Raw genomic sequence first — 25,420 nt, forward strand, 5'->3', positions numbered from 1 at the left:
ATGGTGCAACATCATCATAATTTAGTACTGTGAAGCGTAACATCATCGTAATGTAATATTGACAAGGCGAAACATCATCGTAATATAATATTGTAGGACGTAATATCAACGTAATATTGCGGGGCGTAACATTTAACATGATAATGAAGTCATTCACCAATGATTCCAGCCTTATACCATATATTTATAACAACAAAAATAATTTAGAACTCCAACTATCCTTAATTAGCAACTTTATTCACTAGTTCATGTCTAGTCCATCCATTTAACTTAATCAATATCAAGATAACCTTAAACACATGCAAGAACACAAAATATATAACTCCTACAGTAGCTTCAAGTTAAAATCCAAGTTATATTTAGCTTATAAACAACCCTCGATGGCAATACAACACCATAGAAGTGACTTAAGCTAATCCAACTATTATCTTGTAGTTTATCATCCTAACAACTTAATCAATATACAAGCAAGCTTAAGAACAATTAATATCCTGTTATACTCACCTTAGCCAGTAGCAACAACTTGAAAATTCAGTCAAACACAACCCACAACTATCCTCAATGACAACACAACCTCAAAGAGGTGTTGTTCTTCACTATAACTAACTTTTGATATTGAAATATGGTGTAATCACTTTGGAATCACTTCAAACCCTTATGGTATCTGTTTAGGAGGGTTAGGAGAAGTTTGGAGATGAGTTGACTAAAAAATTAGCAGAAAATAGGCGTCCAAATCGTTTTTAAAGTGAAGTAGGTCGAGCACCGCCTAAGTGGGTCCCATGGGAGCTACTTGCGCAGTCTCGCGAAAATGCGAATATATCTCTACTCCGACGTTGTATCGACAAACGGTTTAATGCGTTGAAAACTATACTCATAGATCTTCAATTTGGTAGATATATCATACAATAATTCCAAGTATACTGGGAGAAAAGCTCAGCTACATTTGACCTAATTTTGAGCATATTATGAATGTAACTTGTGATGACCTTTGCCAACCTTTTGTTCCACAACTTGTTTGACTTCAAAACATAGCACACAACTATCATACGACTATAATAACTCACAGAATAACCTCCTTACCATGTTAAGAACCCTTGTATTACCCCAAAGTACATGTTATAACATTCCAAACTTGTCGACTTTTGACGAACCTTATTTTCTTCAATTGGTTTAGCTTCTAAGCTTTCCAACCCTCTTGGTACTCATTATTCATGATCTTAAATATTTGTAACCTCCACGGTAACATGATTAACTTACTTTATATGATTCCAAATATAATCTTATTTCTGAGCTTACATGAATTGACTTACGACATACTCTCACATATAAAAACATGGGGTTTTAACATGCTCCCTCTCCAAGGGACCTACCAATCATTCCAGTCATGCCTTCCCTTCTCCCGAGTGATTCAGAAGGTTAACCCCCCCACCGACACATTAGTCAAAACTGGCAAACACCGGCGCTCGTCAAAGAACTAGTAAGGGAGGTCATAGAGCAGAAGGGTGTAATAGATGAAGGAGGAAAGGCCTCTTGGAGGGCTTGGCCACATCTATCCCTTTTCCTCGGTCCAAGAAAAAGGGTTCGGCTCTTGCTGACTCCAAAGTAGGGGACTCTAGACCCTAGTCCCCAATAACTTTTTTCGTTGACTCAGAGCTGGGGGAATCCCACCCCTAGTCCTTTAACATTGCGGGTGGTGTATCGAGGATGCTCATCAGGGGATAGCTCGGGGAAAACCTTGGACACAGTCAGGATCTATAAAAAAATTCAACCTTGTTCTTTTTTGAGAAAGACCCGTCGAAATAGAAACTGGAAGGTCTGCTTTTCTTTTCAAGGGAGAAATTTGTCTTACCCTTTTCAGGGAAGAGTCAATGGAAGACGGAAGCCTTATCAACACTTGCAGAGCAGCCTTCCTTAGAGATATGCCTATAAAGGAACATGCAAAAAGGTGTCACACTAAGAATCCCGAAGAGTTGAAATGCAGTTGGTATGGACACTTACCATGATCCTTGGCTCGCCACTCTAAGACCTCAGATATAAATCTCTAGGATCTCTCAGTTATCGGAGAGGATGCCAAAATCTTTTTCACCCACTCTTTGATGTCTGGAATACCTTCCGGAACTACCAACATGCCAACCGAGAGAGGAGAAGCAAGAACAAAGCAATGACAGATAAGAAAATAGGGAGGCTAAAATAAGAAATGCTAATGTAATCAAAGGAATGTATACTTACGTCTATCATTCCACCTCTCCGAAATAGGCCTGTCTTCGGGCTTGACCAACTCATGAGTGGGGACTGCAAGAAAGTATCAAACCACCTCCTGTCGTGGTCATCCTCGGCATCCACAAGGATCCGAGTACATCGACTAGCCATTGAATAATTCTCCCCTTAGGCGACTTGGAAGCAAATAGATGTAGAAGGGGCGTGTGTGTAAGAGAGAGAGAATAGAACATCGACTACACTTACCAAGAAATAGAAGCACGCCACAAGCCTCTATATATTCGACCCAACTTGGCCTAAGCACACGTTGAAATAACGACAAAAGTCAAAGATTACAGGATCTATCAAGGGTTCGAACCCAAAGGTGAAGAGATAAGTATAGACGAAAGAGAATCCTGGCATGTGGCTGGAAATTATTTTGGTCACCTGAGGGACGTGAATAGCGACATGATTACCATATCGACAATCATAAAGGATTAGGGGAGCATGTTCTTTACGGACAAGGGAATTTATATTTTCAACATGTGAACTCCCGCATTGCACTGTCACCTTATTCCATGCTTCAATTACTCCCTCAAAATCACAACTTTTGGGAAGAACCTCCAAGACCGTGGGCTTAAAGGTCTGCTTCCCTCCTGGTGGAAGTGGAGAAACACCTCTGGCCAAAGGCATTGAGGGGTGATCATCCATTGAAGGAAAGCCAAAACCATGGGAATCCATGTGAGTTACAAACAAAGGGGTTGAAAATGAAGAGTTGATTGGAAATTAAGCGAAGCAAGAAAGACAGTAAAGAAGATGAGAGAAGGAATTTTGAGTTGATTGGGAGGCCCACAACCCGATATAGATAGGCGGGAGAATCCTCCTCCTGTAACCGCCAAAATCGGGAAAAGTTCCCTATCATAAGTAATCATCATTGCCTAGGAACTGTAACAGGTGGGAAGATCGACTAAAAACAGCCATGTGTCCTAGCGTATTAAGTATGGACAGTGCGCGAGTCGCGTTATTCCTAAAAATTGAGTTTTATTGAAACTCTTTCTTGCAAATGAAGAATTCTTTGCAAGATTGACTCCTACCAAGGAAAGAAGACTATCACTTATCGAGCATTCGTCATTGAATCACCAAACAAGTGGTGGGGACTGACTGTGTGGGTAAAAATTACCCTCTCCATGTGACGTAACGAAAAAGTCCCACGTGGAAATTAAGATATAGAAATCAAGTAATGGGACCCACTTCCAAGTTCAGAAGGTCTTGAGATTATTGTCATCGAAGGGTCAAATATTCAAAAGATGGACAAATGAATTTGAAGACTTAGCCAACCTTATACGGAGATCGTGGATATCAACGTTACATCGAAACGGAAGCCATTATTGAGGATCCTGCTCTCCACTACCTAATCCACTAACGTGTTGGCTCGAAACTCGAAATGGTAGCCGCCACAACGCTCGAAGGAGGGATCATCGAAAGGAAAACTCTCTCTGAAACAAAATATCGTCTTGTGCTAGGCTTTTCTTGACTAAGCTTTGTAATTCAATCATACTTGCTCGGGATTGGAAATAAACAAGATTTTTCTCTGTTGCATAGTTCTTTTTAATCTATTTCGTAATTAATTATTTGTCTTTATTCATTGTGTGCAACCGTTTTGAATCAAACAAATTGCTAGTGGCCCTTGAAAAATACAAATTTAATTGTTTAATCTCAAAACCAGTTTTTGGGTCAAACAAGGCATAAGTTATTTCGGTATTATATTTAATTTTTAATAACTTATCTTAGAATTAATAACCAAATAATGGATAAAATGATACTAAATTTTCGTCCTACGATTATTTGTGCTATCTATCTTACCAAATGTCCCCCAAATGTATAGGTTTCACTCTAAAGCCTGTTAAAATTACTCCCCCCGGTCCATACTAAGTGATCAATTTACTTTTGGCACACCCATTAAGAAAATACTAAATTCTAGATAAAAATAGTTAATGTGACTAAACTACCCTTAATTAAATGTTGCAGCATAGTTATAGTAGTACTTACTTCTCTTCTCGAATGTGAGGAGTAAATGACTTTTAAGGGATACGTACATAAGAGTAATTTTGAAAAAACAAATTGATTTTTTTAATTATATAAATGGACACTTATTTTGGAACAAAATAAAAAAGCAAATTAGTCACTTAAGGGTCATTTGGTTGGCATACGATTTATACCGGTATAAATTATGCCGGTATAAGTTATATTGTGATAAGTTATGCTGGGATTGTTGTTTATTTATTGTTTGTTATGTTGTATTAAGAATGACAATTGCATAATTTCTAAGAAGAAGGTATAAGTTATACCGGTGCTAATTACCTTACCTTTTATAAGGTATAAGTTATTCCGGTGTTAAAACTAACACCGGAATAACTTATACCTGACTTGGTAACCATTTTAACACCGGAATAACTTATACCTGACTTGGTAACCAAACAGAGTATTAAGGTTATATTATATTTCTATAGCACCCTTATATATTGTTATACCTAGTACCAAACACCCGTTATTGTGGATGGGAGGGAGTGACGTTTTGGTCATTTTCTGTCAAACCGTAGGAAAGAAAAGAAAAGAAGAGGGAGGAGAAAGAAGAAAAGTTGGGGAGTGTTAAACCACATTTTCATTGAAAAAGAAAACAGCGAGCGCTGTCCTCCTACTACACTCTTGCATTTTTGCTCTCAACTGTTTCCTCTTCAAGAAAAGTTGCATGGTGTTCGTCGGCCAATAATAGTCATGTCTCATTAGGGTTTTGCTTTAGAACAGAGTTGGATCAATCCATCCGGCAATTGACTGGCAATTGACTGTTTGATGTTCACTCAAGAAAGAAAAGTATGGGCGGCGGTACCCGTAACGCCGCCAAGAAACGGTAAGGGCAAGGCAGTGGCTTTTGCGGATGACCACGTTCCTCTTCCTGTGGGGCTCTTGAGTGAGAATGCTCAAAGGAATTTGGGAGATAGGGAAAACATTGACGATTGGAGGAGATTCAAGGAAGTTGGATTGCTAGACGAGGTTGCAATGGAAGGCCGCGACCGCCAAGCCCTGCTCCTAAAGATTGCCAAGCTTGAAAAAGAGGTAAAACAACTAAACTTATGGTGTATTTATTGGTTTGGAATGTGAAATAAGTATATTTCCTTCTTCACAACTCTACTGGTGGATTGAATTTTTACCCTAATTGTTTGCTTTTATGGGCAGCTTTTTGATTATCAGTATAATATGGGGCTTCTATTGATTGAGAAAAATGAATGGACATCCAAGTATGATGAACTTAGAGAAGAACTTGCAGAACTACATGAATCTCTCAAACGTGAGCAGTCTGCTCATTTGATTTCCATTGCGGAAGTTGAAAAGAGAGAAGAAAATTTGAGAAATGCTTTGGCTTCTAAGAAGCAATGTATGGTTGATGTAAGATCTTTAATTCTCTTGTACCTATTCTTCCTTGCACTATTTGTATTTTCAAATATTTTAACAGCTTCATATTTCTTTTGCTTTTTGTCAGAATATAATTTGACTGTAATTCTTAACATACCCAACCATGTACCTTTATGCTAAGTTTCCTGACTGTTAAGTTCTTGTTGATTTTATCCTGTTTGTTTGACAAAATATATGAATACTTTGTGCAAAACCAAATTTTTGGTGGCATTTCGTTGTAATTTTGCTTTAGTTTTTGAAGTGTATTACTTTGTTTTTGAAAACCAAAGTAAGTATGTTCTGAAGACTGAGTTTGAGTTGGTTTATGCTTTTAGGAACCAAGACACTTTTCTTTAGGGGAAACTAGTTTTACTTTGTTTGCAATTTGTGATATTGAACTAGGGAAAACAATGCTTATAACCAAATTTTCCTACTTATGAGACTGGAATGTGTTTCTGCATTGGGATTCCAAGTTTGGTAATATTTGCCAACATAATTCAGAAGTTTCTCATGATAGCATCTAGTTTATGCGGAACATGATCTTTTGCAGTCTCAACTCGCAACAATTATCAATTTAAATGTTATTTTATGGTACATTAACATGTTGCAATCACGACCCAACAATGTTTTGGTTGCTCGACACACGGAGTCACTGCGGTATAATTTTGTCTTACCTGATGTTTCAATATGCTATATTGTAGGATGTGAAACTTGCGCTACTATGCTATCCCGGTTCATCTTTTATTTAGACAAGGCCTATCTATAATTGGTGGTTAACATTGAAATAGTTTTGCATTAAGTTCAGTATCCTTTAAATTTAATGAAAAAGGAAATACGAAGGAGAGGCCTTCGTGTTCTTATGGCGGTTGGTTTTGATAGCTTTCTTCGCCCCAACTTGGTGAATCGCATCTTCGCACAACGATATTCTTTCTTTCTGTGCTCCTTACTGTTCTCGCATTCGACAGTTGGGGAGGCAGTGGTAGAAACGAAGCCGCGAACTCTCAAATACGAGATTGGGCACCTCACTTTGGTTAAGCTCTTGATGATGCCTACATTGACTTTCTTTAGAAGGCGCATCAATGGCTTTTTCAATGATCTGGAGCATATAAAATAACTAATTCTAAAACTTTTAGGCTTTTTATTTCAACTGAGGCTACTTGTGGAGATGTCTGCTTACTTGCTCGATGCTGAAGGAACTCATTATATTCCCCTTCAGATAAAGAAAATCCCTGGTTACCTGTAGTCTCGGTCTCGGTCTGAGTAAGAGTAACATGAGCATTTCTGGATGGTTGGCCATGTAAAGAATAGCACACTTCACGAGTGTGTCCAAGTTTATTACAATAAGAACACTTGGATCGAGATCTCCCAAAATGACCTCCTGAGATGTCCGATTTTCCACTGTCTGAGATGCGGGAATAGAGGAGTCAACAATTGGTGGTGAGACCACTATGTGACTGGGTGGCGCAACAAGACGAAGCAATCGAGAGAATAATTCATCAACTGTAGGAATTGAAGGACTAGCCAAAATTTGGTCTCTCACCGAGTCAAGGTCATTAGGCAGTCCAACAAGTGTAAGAACTAGAAACATCTTCTATCGCTGCTCTTGTTGTTTTTCAACACTAGCTCTGACTGGCACAGTGTTTTTGAGAGCGCGAAGCGCAATAAAGCGACAAGGGCTCGCCTCGCTTCAAAAGCAAAGCGCACGCTTTATTAAAGTGAAGCGCAATTCTTAAAAAACATAATGTAAAATTATAAATAATCAAAAACTTCAATTTAAATACTTAAAAGTAGGTACTAGGTACCACCAAATCATCCACAAACCATAGGACAAGTAAAATCAAAGCTACTAAATTACTAGAATCAACATCTTATTCTTCTACTCTTCTTCTTCTTCTTCAAGATTGTCAAAATCTTGAATTCCTCTATTATCTTCATAGTGCTCGTCATCTTCTTCTTCCCCCTCCTCTTCATAATCACTTTCATCTTCATCAATTAGGGATAGGGATCGACTTGTAGTAGCCACACTTTTTCCCTTCCTAATAGAGCTTGAACTTGGAGTATATCTCCTTAAACCATAAGGATCTTCCCCAACTCCACTACCAACCGCAACATCACCCCAAGTGAAATCGGAGTCGCCTTCAAATACTTCTTCATCTTCACAATTTTCGGGGACTCCGGTTAGCCACTCATTAGCCTCATCAATATTGTCCAAAAGAATTGGATCAATTATATTGAGGTGGTTGTAGCGACGCCTCAATGCTCTATTGTATTTTATGAACACTAGATTATAGAGGCGCTTCAAGGTTAGTCGATTCCTTTTCTTTGTATGAATCTGCAAAAAAGATGTGTCAACTAATTAGTAGGAGTTTGGACAATTGAGATATAATTTACTTTATCTCAAAATACGAAATAATTCTTTTTATTTCTCACGTGTTCAAAAACACTCCAGTTCCTTTCACATCCGGATGAGCTACAAGTTAAGCTTAGAACTTTGGTGGCGAAAGCCTGTAGCTCCGGAGTCTACACCATATTGGTCCCACCATTCAACTAAGAAGTCAAAAAAATGTTCAAGAGTTAATAAGTATAAAGAATACATTGAAGTTAGAGCTATAAAATATAGAAACACTTGGTCACCTGGCGACTTCGTCGTCCTTTGTTTAATAGCAAGTCGGAGCTTAAAAAGTCCTTCAGCTGCCTTGTAAATAGCAAGCTGATCTACTATCTTTTCTTGCAAGTCTTCATCTGGGTTCAACTTGATAACAACCTGATGGAATCCTGTCTACACTTCTTTAGCCAATGAATTCTTCTCATGCTGCTCATAAAAGAGTGATGGGTTCAGAATAAGTCCAGTTGCATGCAAAGGTCTATGAAGTTGCTCATCCCATCTTGCATCAATGATCTGAAAGACCTTTGCATATTTCTGCTCATCACTGAATGATGCTTGAATAGCCTCCTTGGCCCTATCCATAGCTTCATAGAGGTAGCCCATTGATGGTTTTTGCTCCCCATCCACCAAACGGAGTACTTTAACCAAAGGGCCACCAATTTTAAGAGCATGAAGGACATTATTCCAAAAAGAATAAGAAAGAATAATGCGTGCAACCTCTTTCCCCGCACTTTCCTTTGCAAATTTACTCTTGCTCCATTCCTCTGAAGTGACCATCTTTCTCAAATTGTTTTTTTGACAGTGGATACTATGCAAAGTCAAGAAAGCAGTGGCGAACCTTGTCTTGCCCGGTTTCACCAAATTTTTTTGCATGGTGAATCTTCTCATCATATTCAATAACAAGGGCCGCTGAGAAATATAAGAATGTAACCTAACGCCCTGGCCAAAAACTGTAGAGAAGGGTTTTTCCCTGAAAATGTCCCCGAACATCAAGTTGATACAATGAGCCGCACATGGAGTCCAATAGACATTCTTGTACGCTCCTTTAATCATGCCACCTGCTTTCTTATTTTCACTTGCATTATCAGTGACCACTTGAACAACTTTGCTTGGACCAATCTTTTCGATGGTATTCTGAAACAAGGTGAACATTTTGATGTGGTTAGTGGATGAGTCACTAGCATCAATGGACTCAAGAAACAAGCTTCCCCGGGGAGAATTCACCAACACATTAATAATAATTTTCCCCGTTCTTGCCGTCCACTTATCCATCATAATGGAGCAGCCGTACTTGTTCCACACAACTTTATGCTCCTCAACAATTTTATTAGTCTCCTCCACTTCCTTATTTAGATAAGGACCTGGCTTCATTCCAGGTCCGTATTGACCAATGGCCTCAATAAAGTCTCCAAAAGTGTCATAGTTGACACAATTGAAGGGGAGCCCAGCATCATAGACCCATCGTGCAAAAGCTCTAACCACACGATCCCTCAAAATGTCTTTAGCAATTTTTTGTACATCTTTTCCACCGCCCTTTGCTCCCGGCTTCTTTGAGAAGTAGCAATCCATAGGACCTTTAGTCGATGATCCATGGCTTGACCCATCTCTTCCCCGTTTTGTTGGAAGTGACAATTCTTCAATATCATCATCATCATCAAGATTGGTCACCATTGGTTGATGAACCATTTGATTTTTTTGCTCCTTCTTCTTCTCAACAAAATTCTTTATTTCTTCCCTCACCTCCGGTGGACATTTCGGACAACTTGTGACGTTTCTATCGCCACCAATTAGATGGTATTTAAAGCGATAAATGCCACCCGTTGTAATCTTGTTGCAAAACTTGCATACAACATTTATATTCTTCTCATTAGCTCTCTCGCCATATTGCCAAGCCGGGTCTTTCTCTTTCGAACTTTGAGATATTTTAATATCCCTATTATTTAAGATATAAGAAAAAAACATAATCAATAAACTGAAAATACATATAATAATAATATATATAATAATTAATTATATAAACTGAAAAAAACATTTAAAAAATCACATAAACTAAAAATAATACATATATATAATTAATTTTATATGCTGAAATATAATAACGCAGAAGCAGAAACAGAAACAGAAAAAGAAGCAGAAGAAGCAGAAGCAGACGCAGAAAAAGAAGCAACAGAAGCAGAAGAAGCAGAAGCAGAAGGAAAATAAGCAGAAGAAGAAGCAGCAGAAGAGCAGAAGCAACAGAAGCAGAAGGAAAATAAGCAGAAGAAGAAGCAGCAGAAGCAGAAGAAAAATAAGAAAGGAGAAGGAGAAAGGAGAAGAAGAAAGGAGAAGAAGAAATGAAGAAGAAAGGAGAAAGAAATTACCTGGACTGGAGAAGCAGTGGTCGAGCTCGAGCTTGAGAGAGAAGGGGTCAACCCTAGCCCTTTGTCGATGTCTCTGTTTTGACGGGAGAAGCAGTGGTCTGTTGTGACTATTTAGGGGTCTTTTTTGTATAATTAAAAAACAGACCCCAAGTTTTTTTTTTAAAAAAGGGCCAGTGCGCTTTTGTAAAAGAAGCGATCGCTTCGTCGATTTTCTCGCTTCGTCGCTTCAGCTAGTGAAGCGCGCGCTTTTCAAGATCGCATCGCTTCGAGCAGCCAGAAGCGATACACTGTCGCTTCGCGTCGCTTCGCGCTTTAAGCGACGAAGCGATCGCTTTTCTAAACACTGGACTGGCATCAACTTCTTAAATTCCTCTATAACTGCCTGCACCTGTCCCAAGTAGGTTGATCAGTGTTTTTGAGAGTGAGAAGCACAAAAAGCGATAGGGTTATCTCCATTCCACCTACACTACTTGCCACCTTAAAACCAGTCATCCACCTACTGTTATTTGCTGTCTTTATCATGTTATTTAGACCTTCCATTGCTATTTGGAACAAAAAGGGGGAAAGAGGGTTGCCCTGTCTCAAACCTCAATGTGAAGGGAAGAAACCTTCTGGGGTACCATTGATGAGAACAGAGAACCTGACTGAGCTTATGCAGAAAAGCATACATTTAATCTACTTTCTTCCAAAACCTATAGATTTCAGCATTTTAAGAAGAAAAACCCAATTGACATGATCATATGCTTTCTCAATATCAAGTTCGCGAAGAATTCCAGGTGTCTTCATCTTTAGCCTTGAATCAACACATTCATTAGCCACTAGTGCTGCATCCATTATCTGTCTCCCCTTAATGAAAGCCATCTGATGCCTATCTACTAGCTTGGAGATCACTGTTTTCAATCTCTCGGTCAAAATCTTAGAAATAATTTTGTACACAGAACCAATTAAGCTAATAGGCTTAAAATCTCTGAACTCTCAAGCTCCAGTCTTCTTTGGTATAAGGGCTATATATGATGCATTAAAGCTCTTCTTAGAAAACTCTTGTGTATGAAAATTTCTCAAAGTTTGCATAACATCTTCCTTTACAATGTCCCAGCAAGAATGAAAAAATCCCATAATATATCCGTCTGGCCCAGGTGCCTTATCTGAAGCACATAATTTTACCCTTGCCCAAACTTCTTCCTCTTCAAATGATCTTTGTAACCACTGCTTCTTACTCTCACTTATAGAAGGACAATCAGCCAAAACAAACTCTGGTCTCCATTCCTCTGTTTCAGTGTAAAGTTTTTGGTAGAAGGATAGAATTTCCCCTTCTATAGTCTCTTGATTATCCACCGTCACACCATTAACTTCTAGCTTATCAATTGTATTATTTCTTCTGTGTGCATTTGCAATTCTATGAAAAAATTGTGTTCCTATCCCTTGCTTGAGCCAAAGAACTCTAGATCTCTACCTCCAAGCTATCTCCTTATTTTTTGCTATATCTTCCAGCTCCATGAACATGCTGGCCTTCTGCAAAAGCTCATTTTCAGATAGACTTCTAGTTTCCTGTACAACATCCATTTCTGCCATAGAACTTAGAAGTTGAGTTTTCCTTACTATAAAGTTACCATGATTTGTATCATTCCACTTTTTTATTTTTCCTTTCAGCATCCTTAATTTGCTGGCCAAAATATAATCAGGTTTACTCTGTACCTCAAAAGAAAGCCATCACGTTTTCACCATGTCACTAAAACCTGCCACCCCGAGCCACCAGTTCTCGAACTTGAAATAAGACTTGTGATTCTCCCAATCTCCACATTCTAACAGTAAATGAGCATGGTCAGAAGAGACTTTAGGTAACAGTGTTTGGGAAATATTCCTAAATTCATCATTCTATTCCGTAGAGAATAGAAACCTGCCTATCCTTGAAAAAGCTTGTTGATTGTCACCTTTTGCCCAAGTAAAACTTCCTCCAATAAGAGGAGGATCCACCAATTCCATGTCATCAATGAAATCAGAAAACTCTGTCATGAATCTTGTCATTCTCCTACAATTTCTCCTCTCATTTACAAATCTAGTTGTGTTAAAATCCCCGCATATTACCCAGGGACCATCAAAAAGTCCCCTAGTATCTGCAATTTCCATCCACAGAAGCTGTCTTTCCACCCTGTTGCAAGGTGCATATACCCTTGTGAGGTGCCATGAGAACTCCTCAGTCACTGAGCTGAATCTTCAAGTGATTGTGGATATTCCAGTGGTGATCACCTCTCCTCTTCATGCCCTATTATCCCATATAATAAGAATTCCCCCACTTCTCCCATTTGATTGGAAGCAACTAAACTCTACCCTTATATTGGTCCATATTTGCTTGACTATTGGTTCAATATTTCCTTCTAACTTAGTTTCTTGAAAGCAATAAATGTATGCTTTTCACCTTTGTATCAACATGTTCACTAACCTTCTTTTTTCCCTTCTATTCAAATTCAATCCCCAAACTTTCCACAAGATAATTTTTATCTTCATGGTTCACTTCTGGAAATTGACCTCCCCCTTGCCCTTTTCCCCTCATCTTTATACATCACATTGAAAACTAGTTTTTCCACTTCCTTTGCCCCCTTTTGTTTTGGAGTACCATAGTTGGCAATAGGAGCTTCTGTCATCTCCTCCTTCCTTCTGGCATCTAGTTTCATAAAAAGAGATAGAGCCTCCCCTTCACAGCCTTTGAACACTGCTCCATATTCCTTGCTCATTCTCAATATATTCCTATGTATCCATAAAGTTGCCTCCATTTCAGCTTCTTGGAATTGAACTTGAATTAGATCAACATCTTCTATCTCCCATGCATATGCACCTCTATATTCAATTATCTATTGTTGATTCAGATTATCGAGTATGAGAACCTCCCCCTCAATTTTCCCCTCTTGCATGTCATGATCTGTGTGACTTCCATCATCTTCCAATTGAGATAATAATGGTTGAGCAGCTGCTGATTTTTTAATTTGCTCTCTCAGATACACCTCCGTATGTTTACACGCTTCTATCTCAAGGAACAGAAGGTCAGGTCACTCCATTTGTTGTGGTAAATTAGAATCCCTATTCAGTTCCTCACTTACAACATCTTGAGAGACCAAAGTTTTGGGCCTTGCTAGATTGGCCCCACAGATACCCATAATAGAACTTGGGTTTTTTCCATCAGCCAGTTTTGTGGAATCTGGACCTTTTATCTTTTGTGAAGTCTTGGGCTTCAGTATTTACCCTAATCTCATTAGAGCAATTCCCCCGCTCAATGGCACGTGTGATACAACTGTCAATTTTTGAATTAAAGGGCCCTGTTACTGAGCCCACGTGCCTAGACCCCTCTTTCATGAAAATAGTGCCTGTATCTATATCTTCACAGAGCTTAGGGCGTACTTCCACTATTGTCTCTTCTTGGAAAACTTTCACGGTCGTCGGAATTTCACTCCACAATGGCAAGGAAAACAACATTCCTCCTACTTCTACGACTCTAGGGATCTTTTCAGCCGGTCCCTTAACTTTGATTCGAGCCCACCTCATGTGATTTCACAGATGCGTCTCTTCCTCCGTCTCAATCCAGCCACCACATTTTTCTCCGATAGCTTTCATGATTTCCGATGACCATAGATGTAATGGGAGTCCGAGAATCCTCACCCAGATCCGGTCGAATTTTGTTTCAGAAGGATAGCAAGCTGCTGTCGGGGACCACCAGCTCAGCAATGGAGTAGCATTCTTCCATCTCCAGGTTTCCTCCATAGTCTGCTCCGCCATCCTACTGGTTGGGAATTCGAAGAGAAATTGTAGTCCATTCAGTTCATAGACTCCAACGACATTACTCCACTTGCTGTTTACCCATCTTCTAACCTCTGTGCGTGAGGGAATTAAATCTAGTTCTTTCGAGAACTTGCCGACAATGCACTTGTCCAAAAGACTTTTGTCTGTTGGCATTGAAGCAACAATTTTGATAAGGCTGCCTTCTGGTTGAATAACTCTGATGCTAGCGTTTGATTCTTACCATTTGTTTGAGCGTAGAGTATGAGCAAGATCATTATGTAATTTTGGAACCTTTGTTGCTCTTGTAAAGCGAAAGTTTCTTTGAATGAACCTTTCTTGAAAATGTTGGTTTATGTTTAGTCAACAATGACATGCTGAAAATGTTGGTTTATGTTTAGTCAACAATGGCATGCCAATTGGAAGAGTTGGTGGAAAGAGTTGGTGTGGATGCTAGGAGGAAGCTTCCTCCTTTGATGTCACCCATGACATCAAGAGGAGGTAGTTTGATGTCACCAATGACATCAAGAGGAGGTCTTTACCTCTATAAATAGATGCACTCCTTCACTTGTAGAAATCATCCCAAAATAATACAATACATTGTAGTGAGTAGAGAGTTAAGAGAGAAATTCTCTTAAGTGTAATTGGGAAATCTCCCCTTCCTTTGTTAATATTAAAAGGACAATTGTTCTCTGGTGGACGTAGGATTATTTTGATCCGAACCACGTTAAATCTTGTGTTCTTTCTTTTTTCGTTTCCGCTAACATTTCTATTTTAGAGGCTCTCTCTTCCCACACTGCATTTAATTCAACTTCAGGTAGAATAATAACTGCTCTGCTTTCCCCACGTACAGAAACAATACTAATAAATCTCCCGTAACTGTTGTGTTTCTGTGAGCAATAAAAGTTGAATAAATGATCCCTGGTCCTCCACCTATTAGAAACATTACCCCTTCTTTCAGAAGCTTTATGCAATAAATCACATAACCATAGAAGAATTTTCCTGCTGAAAGTCATCAGGTTTCTCGTGCGCTCAACCCATTCAAACCACATTTCTCCATCCATATGCTTTTCAGTTATATCATAAGATTTGCCCCCCGCTGTAAAGTATATTCTATTCTCCATAATGAAGCTGCGTAAACCAAGTTTTGAAGCAATCACGTAAATGGTTGGTAGAAAACACTGAGAATGGTAAAATATTTTGTGCTAAGCTAGCCAAACAGGTTTGAGGATTCACTAAAATGAACTAGTACAAGGCTTGCTAGCCAACAAATCAACAAAACAGTTTAGAAATGATTCCAATTTGAGTAATTGGGTTTCTTCTATTTTACATCTACCAAGAATCTACCTTGTCTGTCATACAAAATTTTCGGCTATAGATGGAATCATCATTTATAACCCAAACATCCCTATTTCAACCCATTTGGGAAGCAATTTTAGTAGCCTTCTGAAGGGAACATATCTTTCCTTGCATTACCCTTTTTACATTTTTCTTTCTGGATTAGTCTCCATTATTTACTTGAGACATCTCCAACCAAGTTAGATGAGAACGATATTAGGAGTAACATAAAAAAGCCTAAGTAGATCGTAAGTCCACCAGTAACTCTTGTTTGGTTATGATGAAGACTTGGTAGAACTTGCACTAGCGATAGCCTTTGTACTTCTGGCGTTCATATAGACAATTGTCATAACTTGACTTTTTGTTTGTTCTAGCGCAAACTACTCCAAAATTTCAAGAAATGTCAGTTGCTCTATTTTGCTGCTAGTAATTGTTGAGTGCATAGGATGCAAGGTTATATAGAAGAACAAGGTTGGCTAGGTTGTATAGCAGAACAATCTACATTCCGAGAACCGCAAGCCCAATCAAGGCATTCTAAAGGTGAGCTTCAAATGCAGAAAAGAAGCGATGCGCCAAGTACCATTTGAACTGATAATGTTTGTATATGTAGTCATATCTGCAACACCCTTCCTGTTGTAATCAAGGTTATATACACCAGTTCAAATGTTTGCATCCGTAGTCATTTCTAAAACATCCTTCTCAATGAAATCAAGGTTGTATACACTTGTTTGGTCTTGAAAAAATAAATCCCAATTCCTCTCGAATTCTAAACTAGGTTTCCTTTTCTCATTGAACTCCGAGTAAATACATTAATTGCATGTTCTGGCGGAATTTCCAGTATTGTTGATAACATGTATCAATTTGCATTGCAAGTATGTGCATTATCCCTTAGTTGCAAGCTTGCAGCTTTCTCTTTTGGAGATCCTTTAAATGACCAACTTGTCTCATTGATATTTAGCCACTATTAAAGAATAGTTAATAGCATCAAGCTGGGCAGAAAACATGTTTGTGTAGAGTAGCCTAGTGTTTGGATCAATCACTTAGGAGGATCACTTAGATATAGCATAGTCTAGCGACACCATTGCTCGAAGAATCCCTCTATGCATAATATGAATATATGTCGACCATAAAAGGTGATTGTTTCTCTTTAAGGAATTTCAACGCAGGTTTCAGAACAGGCATGACTACTAGTAAATGCCCCTCTGCACAAGGTGGGAATGACGGGGATATTGTGGCCTAGGTGTTGCTTTCAGTTTTTTGGTTTGGTTTTGCACTTTTCAGTTTCTTTTTTTTTTTGGTTTTTAGTTTTGAAAAAGTGTAATCCAAATCGAACCAAAATAAGTTTGGTTTGGTTCGATTTTTCTCTTTTCTATCAAAATAAGCTGACCGAGGACATGACCCTTGATAGGGAGGTATGGTCGAGGATTAGGGTAGTAGAGTAGGTAGTCTAGAGTGTTCATAACAGTAGTATTGACACGCAATCTCGCTTTCTGTTGGTAGTAGGTTTTTATGACTAACCGTTGTTTCCTTAATTGTTGATCACCTTGCTATCTTTTTGTTTTTATTCTGCTTTTATATGGCTTTTTGGTACTGCCCCTTATTGTCTATATTTTTCATTAATGTGGTGCTTATGTTTTCCCGAGCCGAGGGTCTATTGGAAACAACCTCTCTATCCTCACAAGGTAGGGGTAAGGTCTGCGTACACACTACCCTCCCTAGACCCCACGATGTGGGATAATACTTGGTATGTTGTTGTCTGTTTTTCGATTTGGTTATTCGGTGTCATGTAAAAAATTTAACATAATCGAATACTCGAATCACAGAAAAAGAAGAAATATCATAGAGAATGAGAATTAATAACATCAAATCTCTTAAATATATTTTTTAATCTAAGTCACGGGTAAAACTTAAAAAACACAATACTTAAAAGTATATAAATACATGACCAAAAATATAAAATCTAAACTATAATCCAAGTTCAAATAAGATTAAATCTTGCTTGCAAATAGAGTCAGACCTATTTATAACACCATCCCTATATAACAGTCATTCACTATAAAAGCCAAATTTTCCTCAAAACCGATTTTTTAAGTTATAGTTTACCAACCTCTCTATAACAACTTTTTACCTATAACAACAACAACCATATTTATAGCAGAACGCTCTTTGTAAAGTTGCCTCTATATAACAACCATATAGAATCTTTAAGATTACTAATAATAATTCTAAAAATATTCATACAATCTTTTCCATTAAACAAAGTTTCTATCTTGCATAGAAATAAGATTTGAAGATTTGCACATGATATATTTTCCATTGGACAAATTCCAAAAAATATTTAGATAAAAAATTTAATTGTTACTTAGATTGTCTTCAAAGGAAAGCTATTAGATACATTTTTGCTGAAAATTTGTACACGAATCTTCGCCAATTCAAGCATTATATTGCTACTTAGAGAATGAAATCTACGAAACAAGCTACAATTACAAAGTTCTTCCATCAATCTTGAAAGAATTTATTTTTCTAGGTAGCTTTAAAATGCTTGCCTTATAGTTTAAATCTTTATACATTTAGTTATGAATTTATTAATAATATATTAGCTTTCTTCAATATTTAACTAGTGAAATATGCATATCTTTTGAGATTTTAAATTCGAATAATATTCTTATCTTTTATATGTAACAAATTAGTGTTATCAAAGGCGCGCTTAAAGCGTGCTTAAGCCCTAAAGCGAGGCTCAAAACACGTTGAGCGCTTAGACATGCTTTTTCTTGCCAATGAGCGCAATCCTGAAGAGACGGCACTAAACAATTGATATTTCATTTTATCGTAAATTCTCTTCAATTTTTTTGTCCATATATTTAGTATTCATGCTTATAGATATTAGTCTTGGACTACACATACATATTTGTAGTTTTACTGTATTTGCGCCTTTCTTCCTTAAAGCCCATGCTTTATTTGCTCTTTGTGCTTAAAGCTCCAACAGACATTAGAGCTTTTTTGTGCTTTCCGCCTTTGATAACACTGGTAACATTAAAAAAAAAGTTTTAATTTTTGGATAATTTTATCTATAACAACCAAAAAATATTTAAACGTCAAATGCTATTATAGATGTATAACAACCATTCACTATAAAAGCCGAAAAAATATCAGAACAAATGAGGTTGAACCATCAGTCTTGAACATGTCTTCGGTTAAGAAGCTTTCAATCTGAAACCAAACAAATAAAAAGTAAGTCAAAGTAATTGCTTATATGTCTTCACGGAACATGAACTTGCATATAATCGCTACAAGTGCAACCTTTACTCTCTTCTTTTTGAATGAACTGAACTAATATTTCTTAGCTATGGATGAAACAAAAAACTAATGACAAGTTGAGCAAATTGGATACATTGACTTACAGTTCTTTCTTTGTAGCTATATGTCCATTACAGATGCATCTCTTCTATCATTGCTCAAATCTAAAGAGAATTAAAAAAATGACATCAATACATGTATATAAACCATCATAATAAAAAGCAAAAGAAAAACTTTAAATCTTTACCATTTTCAAGTTGCTCAAGATAATCCAGATCCTCCTCTAATCTAAGAGCTTGAGGTCTTTGGGGAAGTCCTGATATGTCTAATGTAATATTGCTGGATGCAGTAGATGATGAAGACTGAGATCGCAGTGAACTTCTCTTTTGATATTCTTCAACAAAGAAACCATGTACTCCTTCACTTCATCTCTTATGTTTTCCCCCTTTTTCTTCCCCGTACATTTTCACGAGTACAATTGCCACATAATCAAACTTCAAATGGGGATCAAACACACATTCAATAAAGATCATTTTATTCATTTTCGCTGGATCACCCTGATACTTGTCAAATTTCTTTTTCATGCTTTTTGCCAATTCACTCAACTCTGTATCTTCATTTTTCATCAATTGATTCAAAAAGTAATTAACTCCCCTAATTTCCTGAAAGTGAACATTCGATGTGATGTATAGTGAACTCGAAATCCTCAAGGTAAGGGTATACAAAGTTTCGAGATTAATTTTCCCATGTGTCTTACATTCTCCCAATCACCTCTTGCAAGTGAACTTGCAGCCTTTCATCCTCACAAGGATATGTAAGAAGATAATTCAACAACCCGATATCAAGACAACTATATCTTACAATGGCTTTCTTAAACTGTTGTGCTGTAACCAACATTAAACATGTGGAATTCCATCTTGTAGGAACATCCAAACATAATGTTGTCTTACATGTTATCTTTCCAATGTTACAACAATCTTTAAATCTTTTACACCTTGCAGGAGATTGCTAATGTACCTTACAACTTCCCTAACACGTTTCACTAAATCACCAACTTCCTTCATACCTTCTTGAACAGTGATATTGATTATATGAGCCATACACCTCCATGAAGGTGTGAACCATCCATCATATTAGTTCCCCATTTACTCAATTGTTTAGATAACTCTTTCACTGTGGTATCATCCGAACTAGTATTATCAACTGTAATAGTAAAAACATTCTCCAAACCCCAACCGTGCAAACACTTAGTTATCACATCAGCCATATCATCACTTTTATGACTAGAGATCGGATGGTTACGACATACATTCTTCGGTGATGGATAGGACATAATAATCTGCTCAAGGTGAAGCATTTCTGTTAAAATATGCAATAATGGGGAGATGGAGGAAATGAACAGCTTTCTATAGATGATAGAAAGCTTCTAAGTTAATACCAGATAGGATAGTATGGAATAAACATACGGATGACCCTTTGTCGGTGAAGTCTGGATATATAGTTTTGTTCCAAAATAGACAACAAGAACATGTATAGCCATTGTAATTGATATGGAGAGACAAAGCACCTTACAAGTTAGAGTGTTTTCATGGCTAGTAGCTAGAGAGGCTTGCTTGACCCAACAGTCTACAAGAAGAGGTTGGCATAGTACGCATTCATAAATTGCAAAATCACAAACCAGATTAGTACATGCTGTTTCAATTTGCTTGAAGTCAAATGGTGCTTCCAGAGTCTCTTCGAGACCTGCTACATTTTTGGAATAGAAGAGGACTACAAAAAATGACTAGAAGTTGTGGATCACTGTACCAAACGACCATATGGTGGATTCAGTGACAGGAAAGAAATCAGATATACTTAAATGCAAAAAGGAAAATATTTGTAACTTAAAGCACAGATGTTTAGCTCTCTTACCCTTTTGCTGTAAAAAAATAAAAATGAAATTGTACAGGAAATAAATAGGATGGCTAATTTTTTGAGTTGCTTTCACATGTAGATAGTGCACTAAAAAGCATATTGCAGATTGTCGTACTACTCAGTGATTGCACTCTCTGGGTGCTATTCTTCAATAAAATTAATTACAATTTGTTATACCAAAAGAAACTCTTCTTTCCGCCCGAAGTACCTTGGAATTTTCCCTCTTTAGAGAAGTCTTTTTCTCCTCGCAGAACACCTAAACTTAGTTGAAGATATTTTTACTGTTTTCTTGTGGTATAAGCTTCCAAAAGTCAAAAGATTGCTGTGCTGGTTAGATGGTCAATGCATTACCCAAAGGGTTGGGACCCCGACAAAGCTTTTATTTATTTATTCTCTAATCAACACATTTGTTGTTCAGAAAAGAAAATGGAAAAAGAAGAAACTGATACATTATGACGAATGGACTGTTCTAAGATTATGCAGCTTTGTTCATCTTGTAACATGTAACTATTTACATTTACGCATTTACAAAGTGCTTGATACTTTTTTCATGAGGTTTTTGTTTCTCCATTTTACTTTAACTTGTTCATGCAATCATTGTTGTTGCAGCTTGAAAAGGCTCTGCGTCAAACACAAGCAGAGCATGGACAGATTAAGCTTGCCTCTGAAACCGAGTTGGCTGATGCTAGAGCTTTGGTTGTTGGATATCATGACAAGTCTTTGGAAGAGCAAGGAAAGTTGCATACTGCAGATGCCAAGCTTGCTGAGGCAAATAGAATGAATTCTGAGTTGGAGAGGAAATTGCGTGAACTTGAAATTCGGGAAAGTGTGCTAAGAAGGGAGCATGCCTCCTTGACTGCAGAGTATGGCAGACAATACAATGACTACAACTGACTGTTTCTCCTTTTGCTTTTCCCGTTTTGGAGATATCTTGATGGATTTTGCTTGACTTCCTCTCTACTGTTTCATTAGGCAAGAAGTGCATGAAGCTAGATTTTCCAAGCACAAAGAGGATTTAGGGGAGTGGGAAAGGAAGCTGCAGGAGAAGGAAGAGAAACTATATGAAGGGAGGAGGAAGCTCATCGAAAGAGAAGAAAAGGTGAATAATTTGGATGTGGCTCACAAGCAGAAGGAAAAGAGGCTTGAAGAAGAGCAGAAAAGGATTGATTCATCTAATATAGCTCTAAAGAAAAGAGATGATGCTATAAGCAAGAAGGTTGCGGATATGACTAGAAAGGAACAAGTGGGTGTGAGGATGATTCTAATCCTTTTTTCTTCTTCTTTTTTGTTATCCTGTTCAAATGTGTTAAATGGATACATTTAGTTACTTTTAGTACTATTGCAGAATATAGAGTCTTATAGAGCTGAATTGGAGATGAAGGAGAAGGAATTGAATTTTCTGGCTGAGAAGTTGAACTCTAGAGAAAGGGTTAGTTGAACACCTCATATTATCCTTCTGACCAGTGTTACTAATTGCATCTGTTGCATCTTTGTTCCCCCTTCCCCTGCCTAAGTACATTACTAAAGTTGCTTGTCAGATATATAATTTTCTCTATGCTTGTTGTCATTCTTGCATTAGGGGTTTATGGGTTGCCAAGTTAGACTGCAATATGCATTATCGCAACCAAAAACTCACAGAGAAATTTGTAGTATTTTATTTGCCTTGGAACTTGTAAGCCATTTCTAAAGTTTTAGCTTGAAGATGGACGGGGGAGGGGCAGGCTGAGCAAGGTTAAATTGAAAATTAATAGTTTCTAAGACAACCTCTATATATAGGTGAGTGAATAGTCCAATCCAGTATAACAGCATCACAATCTGTAAGAAGTACTTAGAGAAACATATACAATGTAATGTGAATTTACATATTCGAAGCTTGTTCCTTTTGAGAAATCAAGGAATAGTGAGCGAGAAAGATGTCGAGACATCAATAATAAACACTAATTAGAAATTATGAGGCCCGGGAGAAAAATATATTATTCATGTATTAATTGTAATACAATGAGCCCTATTTATAACTATACATAATACATATCCTACTCCTATTTAACGCGGGACTCGCACTAATTACGTATTAATTACATAACTATCTAATACTCCCCTTCAAGCCGGTGCATGCAAATTATATGTACCGAGCTTGTTACATATGTAACTAATACGAGGACCAATGAGGGACTTGGTAAAAATATCTGCAAGTTGATCATTCAGCTTCACAAACTTTGTAGCAATATCTCCTGAGAGTATCTTTTCTCTGATGAAGTGACAATCAATCTCAATGTGTTTATTTTTCTCATGGAACACCGGATTCGATGCAATATGAAGGACAACTTGATATCACACACAAGTTCCATTTGGCTGATCTCACCAAATTTCAACTCCTTGAGCAATTGTTTGGTCTAAACTCGCTCACATGTTGACATAGCCATTGCTTGATATTCTGCTTCTACACTAGATCGAGCAACCACATTCTATTTCTTGCTCTTCCAAGACATCAAATTATCTCCTATTAGGGCATCTCCAACCTTTACCCCCATTTTGGTCCCCAAAATGGGGATTTCCCCATTTTGGGGACAACTTACTCCAACCATTCCCCCATTTTTTCTCCCAAAAGAGAATATTCTTTTTTATATTCTTCTCTCTGTTCTATATTATATTATTATCTTTCATTTCAATTTTATTTTTTAATTTCCATCAAACAAATTCCATCTTTTATTTTCATTAATTTGTAATTTCCATTAATACAATTTCATAAAATTTTAAGTAATATAATTTGCAAGCAATTATTATAGATAACTAATAATTCAAATAAAAATTAAATCATTGCGATACAAGATTAATTAAATACATATTACATAACGATAAAATTCATTCGAAATACTACCTAAATATTCAACTTCAACCTCTAGTATTCTCCCATAAATGATCTATTAATGCATTACGAAGTGCAAAATGAACATCTTTGTCCTTAATTCTTCTATGTCGAGCTAAAATTCTTAAAATCGTTGATTTTCATCTACTGCTATTTCTACTGTTGGAGGTGGACCTTCCAAATCATCTTGAATTTGTGCATTAAGATCACGTTCATTCTCGATTATCATGTTGTGCAGTATAATACATGTAGTCATTATATCCACAGTCACAACCACAACAATCTTCATCCCCATTCACTCAATATTATAATAATTTTGGTGTATCTGGAAACGACAAAATCTCCCTACTAAGTTATTATGTTATTTATCGAAGTTTCAATTTTTATGTATTTTAATTTAATGTATTTTCAATTTTCATGTATTTCCAATTTTAATATATTTTCAATTTTCACTTTTCAATTTTAGCAACATCTAATATTTTATATTTGCACCATTCATTTTTTGAGATGATTATATATTTTTTGTACAATTATAACTTATAATAAAATTAACTTACAATTTTACATAAAAATAATAAATGTACGAAAATTAATTTATCAAAATTATACGCCAAAGTTAAAATGTAAAATTAATATTATAAAGATATTACATAAACATAATTAGGTATATATAAAGAGATAAATTAAAAGAGATAAATAATAAAATATGCATGAATAGTAATTGGGGAGATGAATAGTGTACCCCATATTTGAGGGAACATTATTCATCCCCCAAAATTGGGGAGGGTTGGAGCTTCATTATGGCAAAGTTGCCCCCATTATGGAGAAATGGGGGAGGGTTGGAGATGGCCTTAAAATACAATATCCAGACGTAGAACGTCTATCAGAATGTGTTCCTGCTCAATCAACATCTGAGTATCCAACGATTTGCTCATGACCTCGATCTTCAAACAATAATCCTTTGCATGGAGCTGATTTTATATACCGAAGAATGTGTACAACTGCATCTCAATGACTATCACATGGAGAATCCATAAACTGACTTACAACACTCACAGGAAAGGAAATATCAGGTCTATTCACTATGAGGTAATTCAATTTACCAACCGACCGCCTATATTTTGCAGGATCTCTAAGCGGCTCCCCCTGGGCAGAAGTTTAGAATTCGGATTCATAGGAGTGTCAATAGGTCTACAGCCTGTCATTCTTGTCTCATCAAGAATGTCTAAATCATACTTCCGTTGTGAGATCTTAATACATGAGCTAGACTGAGCGACCGCAATACCCAAAAAATATTTTAATCTGCCCAGATCATTAGTCTGAAAGTGCTGAAAGAGATGTTGCTTCAACTTAGTAATATCATTCTGATCATTGTCGGTAACTACAATGTCATCAACATAAACCACCAGATAAATACAGAGATTTGAAGCAGAATGCCGATAAAACATAGAGTGATCAGTTTCACTATGAGTCATGCCAAACTCCCTGAATAACTGTGCTGAACTTACCAAACTAGGCTCGATGAGACTGCTTTAGACCATAGAGTGATCGGCGCAACCTAGTGGTGGTGTTGGTTTTTGCATGACACCAACGGAAAGTGATTTTGCGCGAATAGCCTCTTAAGTCGCCGGAAAATTGCACGGCGACGAGGTCTTTCTTCTCGGAAGTTGCTGGAATGATGCACAATGATAATTTTCTCACCAATTTGATACCATGTGGGAAAGCATGGGAGAAAAATATATTATTGATGTATTAAGTTTAATACTACAAGCCCTATTTATAACTATACATAATACATATCCTACTCCTATTCAATGTGGGACTCGAACTAATTACATAACTATC

The 25,420-nt window shown here is 37.1% G+C and overlaps 1 protein-coding gene across 1 annotated transcript in view; it reads left to right on the forward strand.

The window, feature by feature from the left end:
• The first annotated feature begins 4,744 nt into the window (after nt 1-4,744).
• Nucleotides 4,745-25,420, forward strand: part of LOC107815144 (nuclear matrix constituent protein 1-like) — a 36,551-nt gene continuing 15,875 nt past the window's right edge. The window contains exons 1-5 of the mRNA XM_075243055.1: nt 4,745-5,310; nt 5,431-5,640; nt 21,319-21,572; nt 21,682-21,952; nt 22,055-22,138. Of these exons, the coding sequence (XP_075099156.1) occupies nt 5,047-5,310; nt 5,431-5,640; nt 21,319-21,572; nt 21,682-21,952; nt 22,055-22,138 (1,083 nt within the window). The 5' untranslated portion in view covers nt 4,745-5,046. The remainder of the gene's footprint in view (nt 5,311-5,430; nt 5,641-21,318; nt 21,573-21,681; nt 21,953-22,054; nt 22,139-25,420) is intronic.

This window comes from Nicotiana tabacum, chromosome 22 (assembly GCF_000715075.1).
Source record: "Nicotiana tabacum cultivar K326 chromosome 22, ASM71507v2, whole genome shotgun sequence".
NCBI lineage: Eukaryota > Viridiplantae > Streptophyta > Magnoliopsida > Solanales > Solanaceae > Nicotiana > Nicotiana tabacum.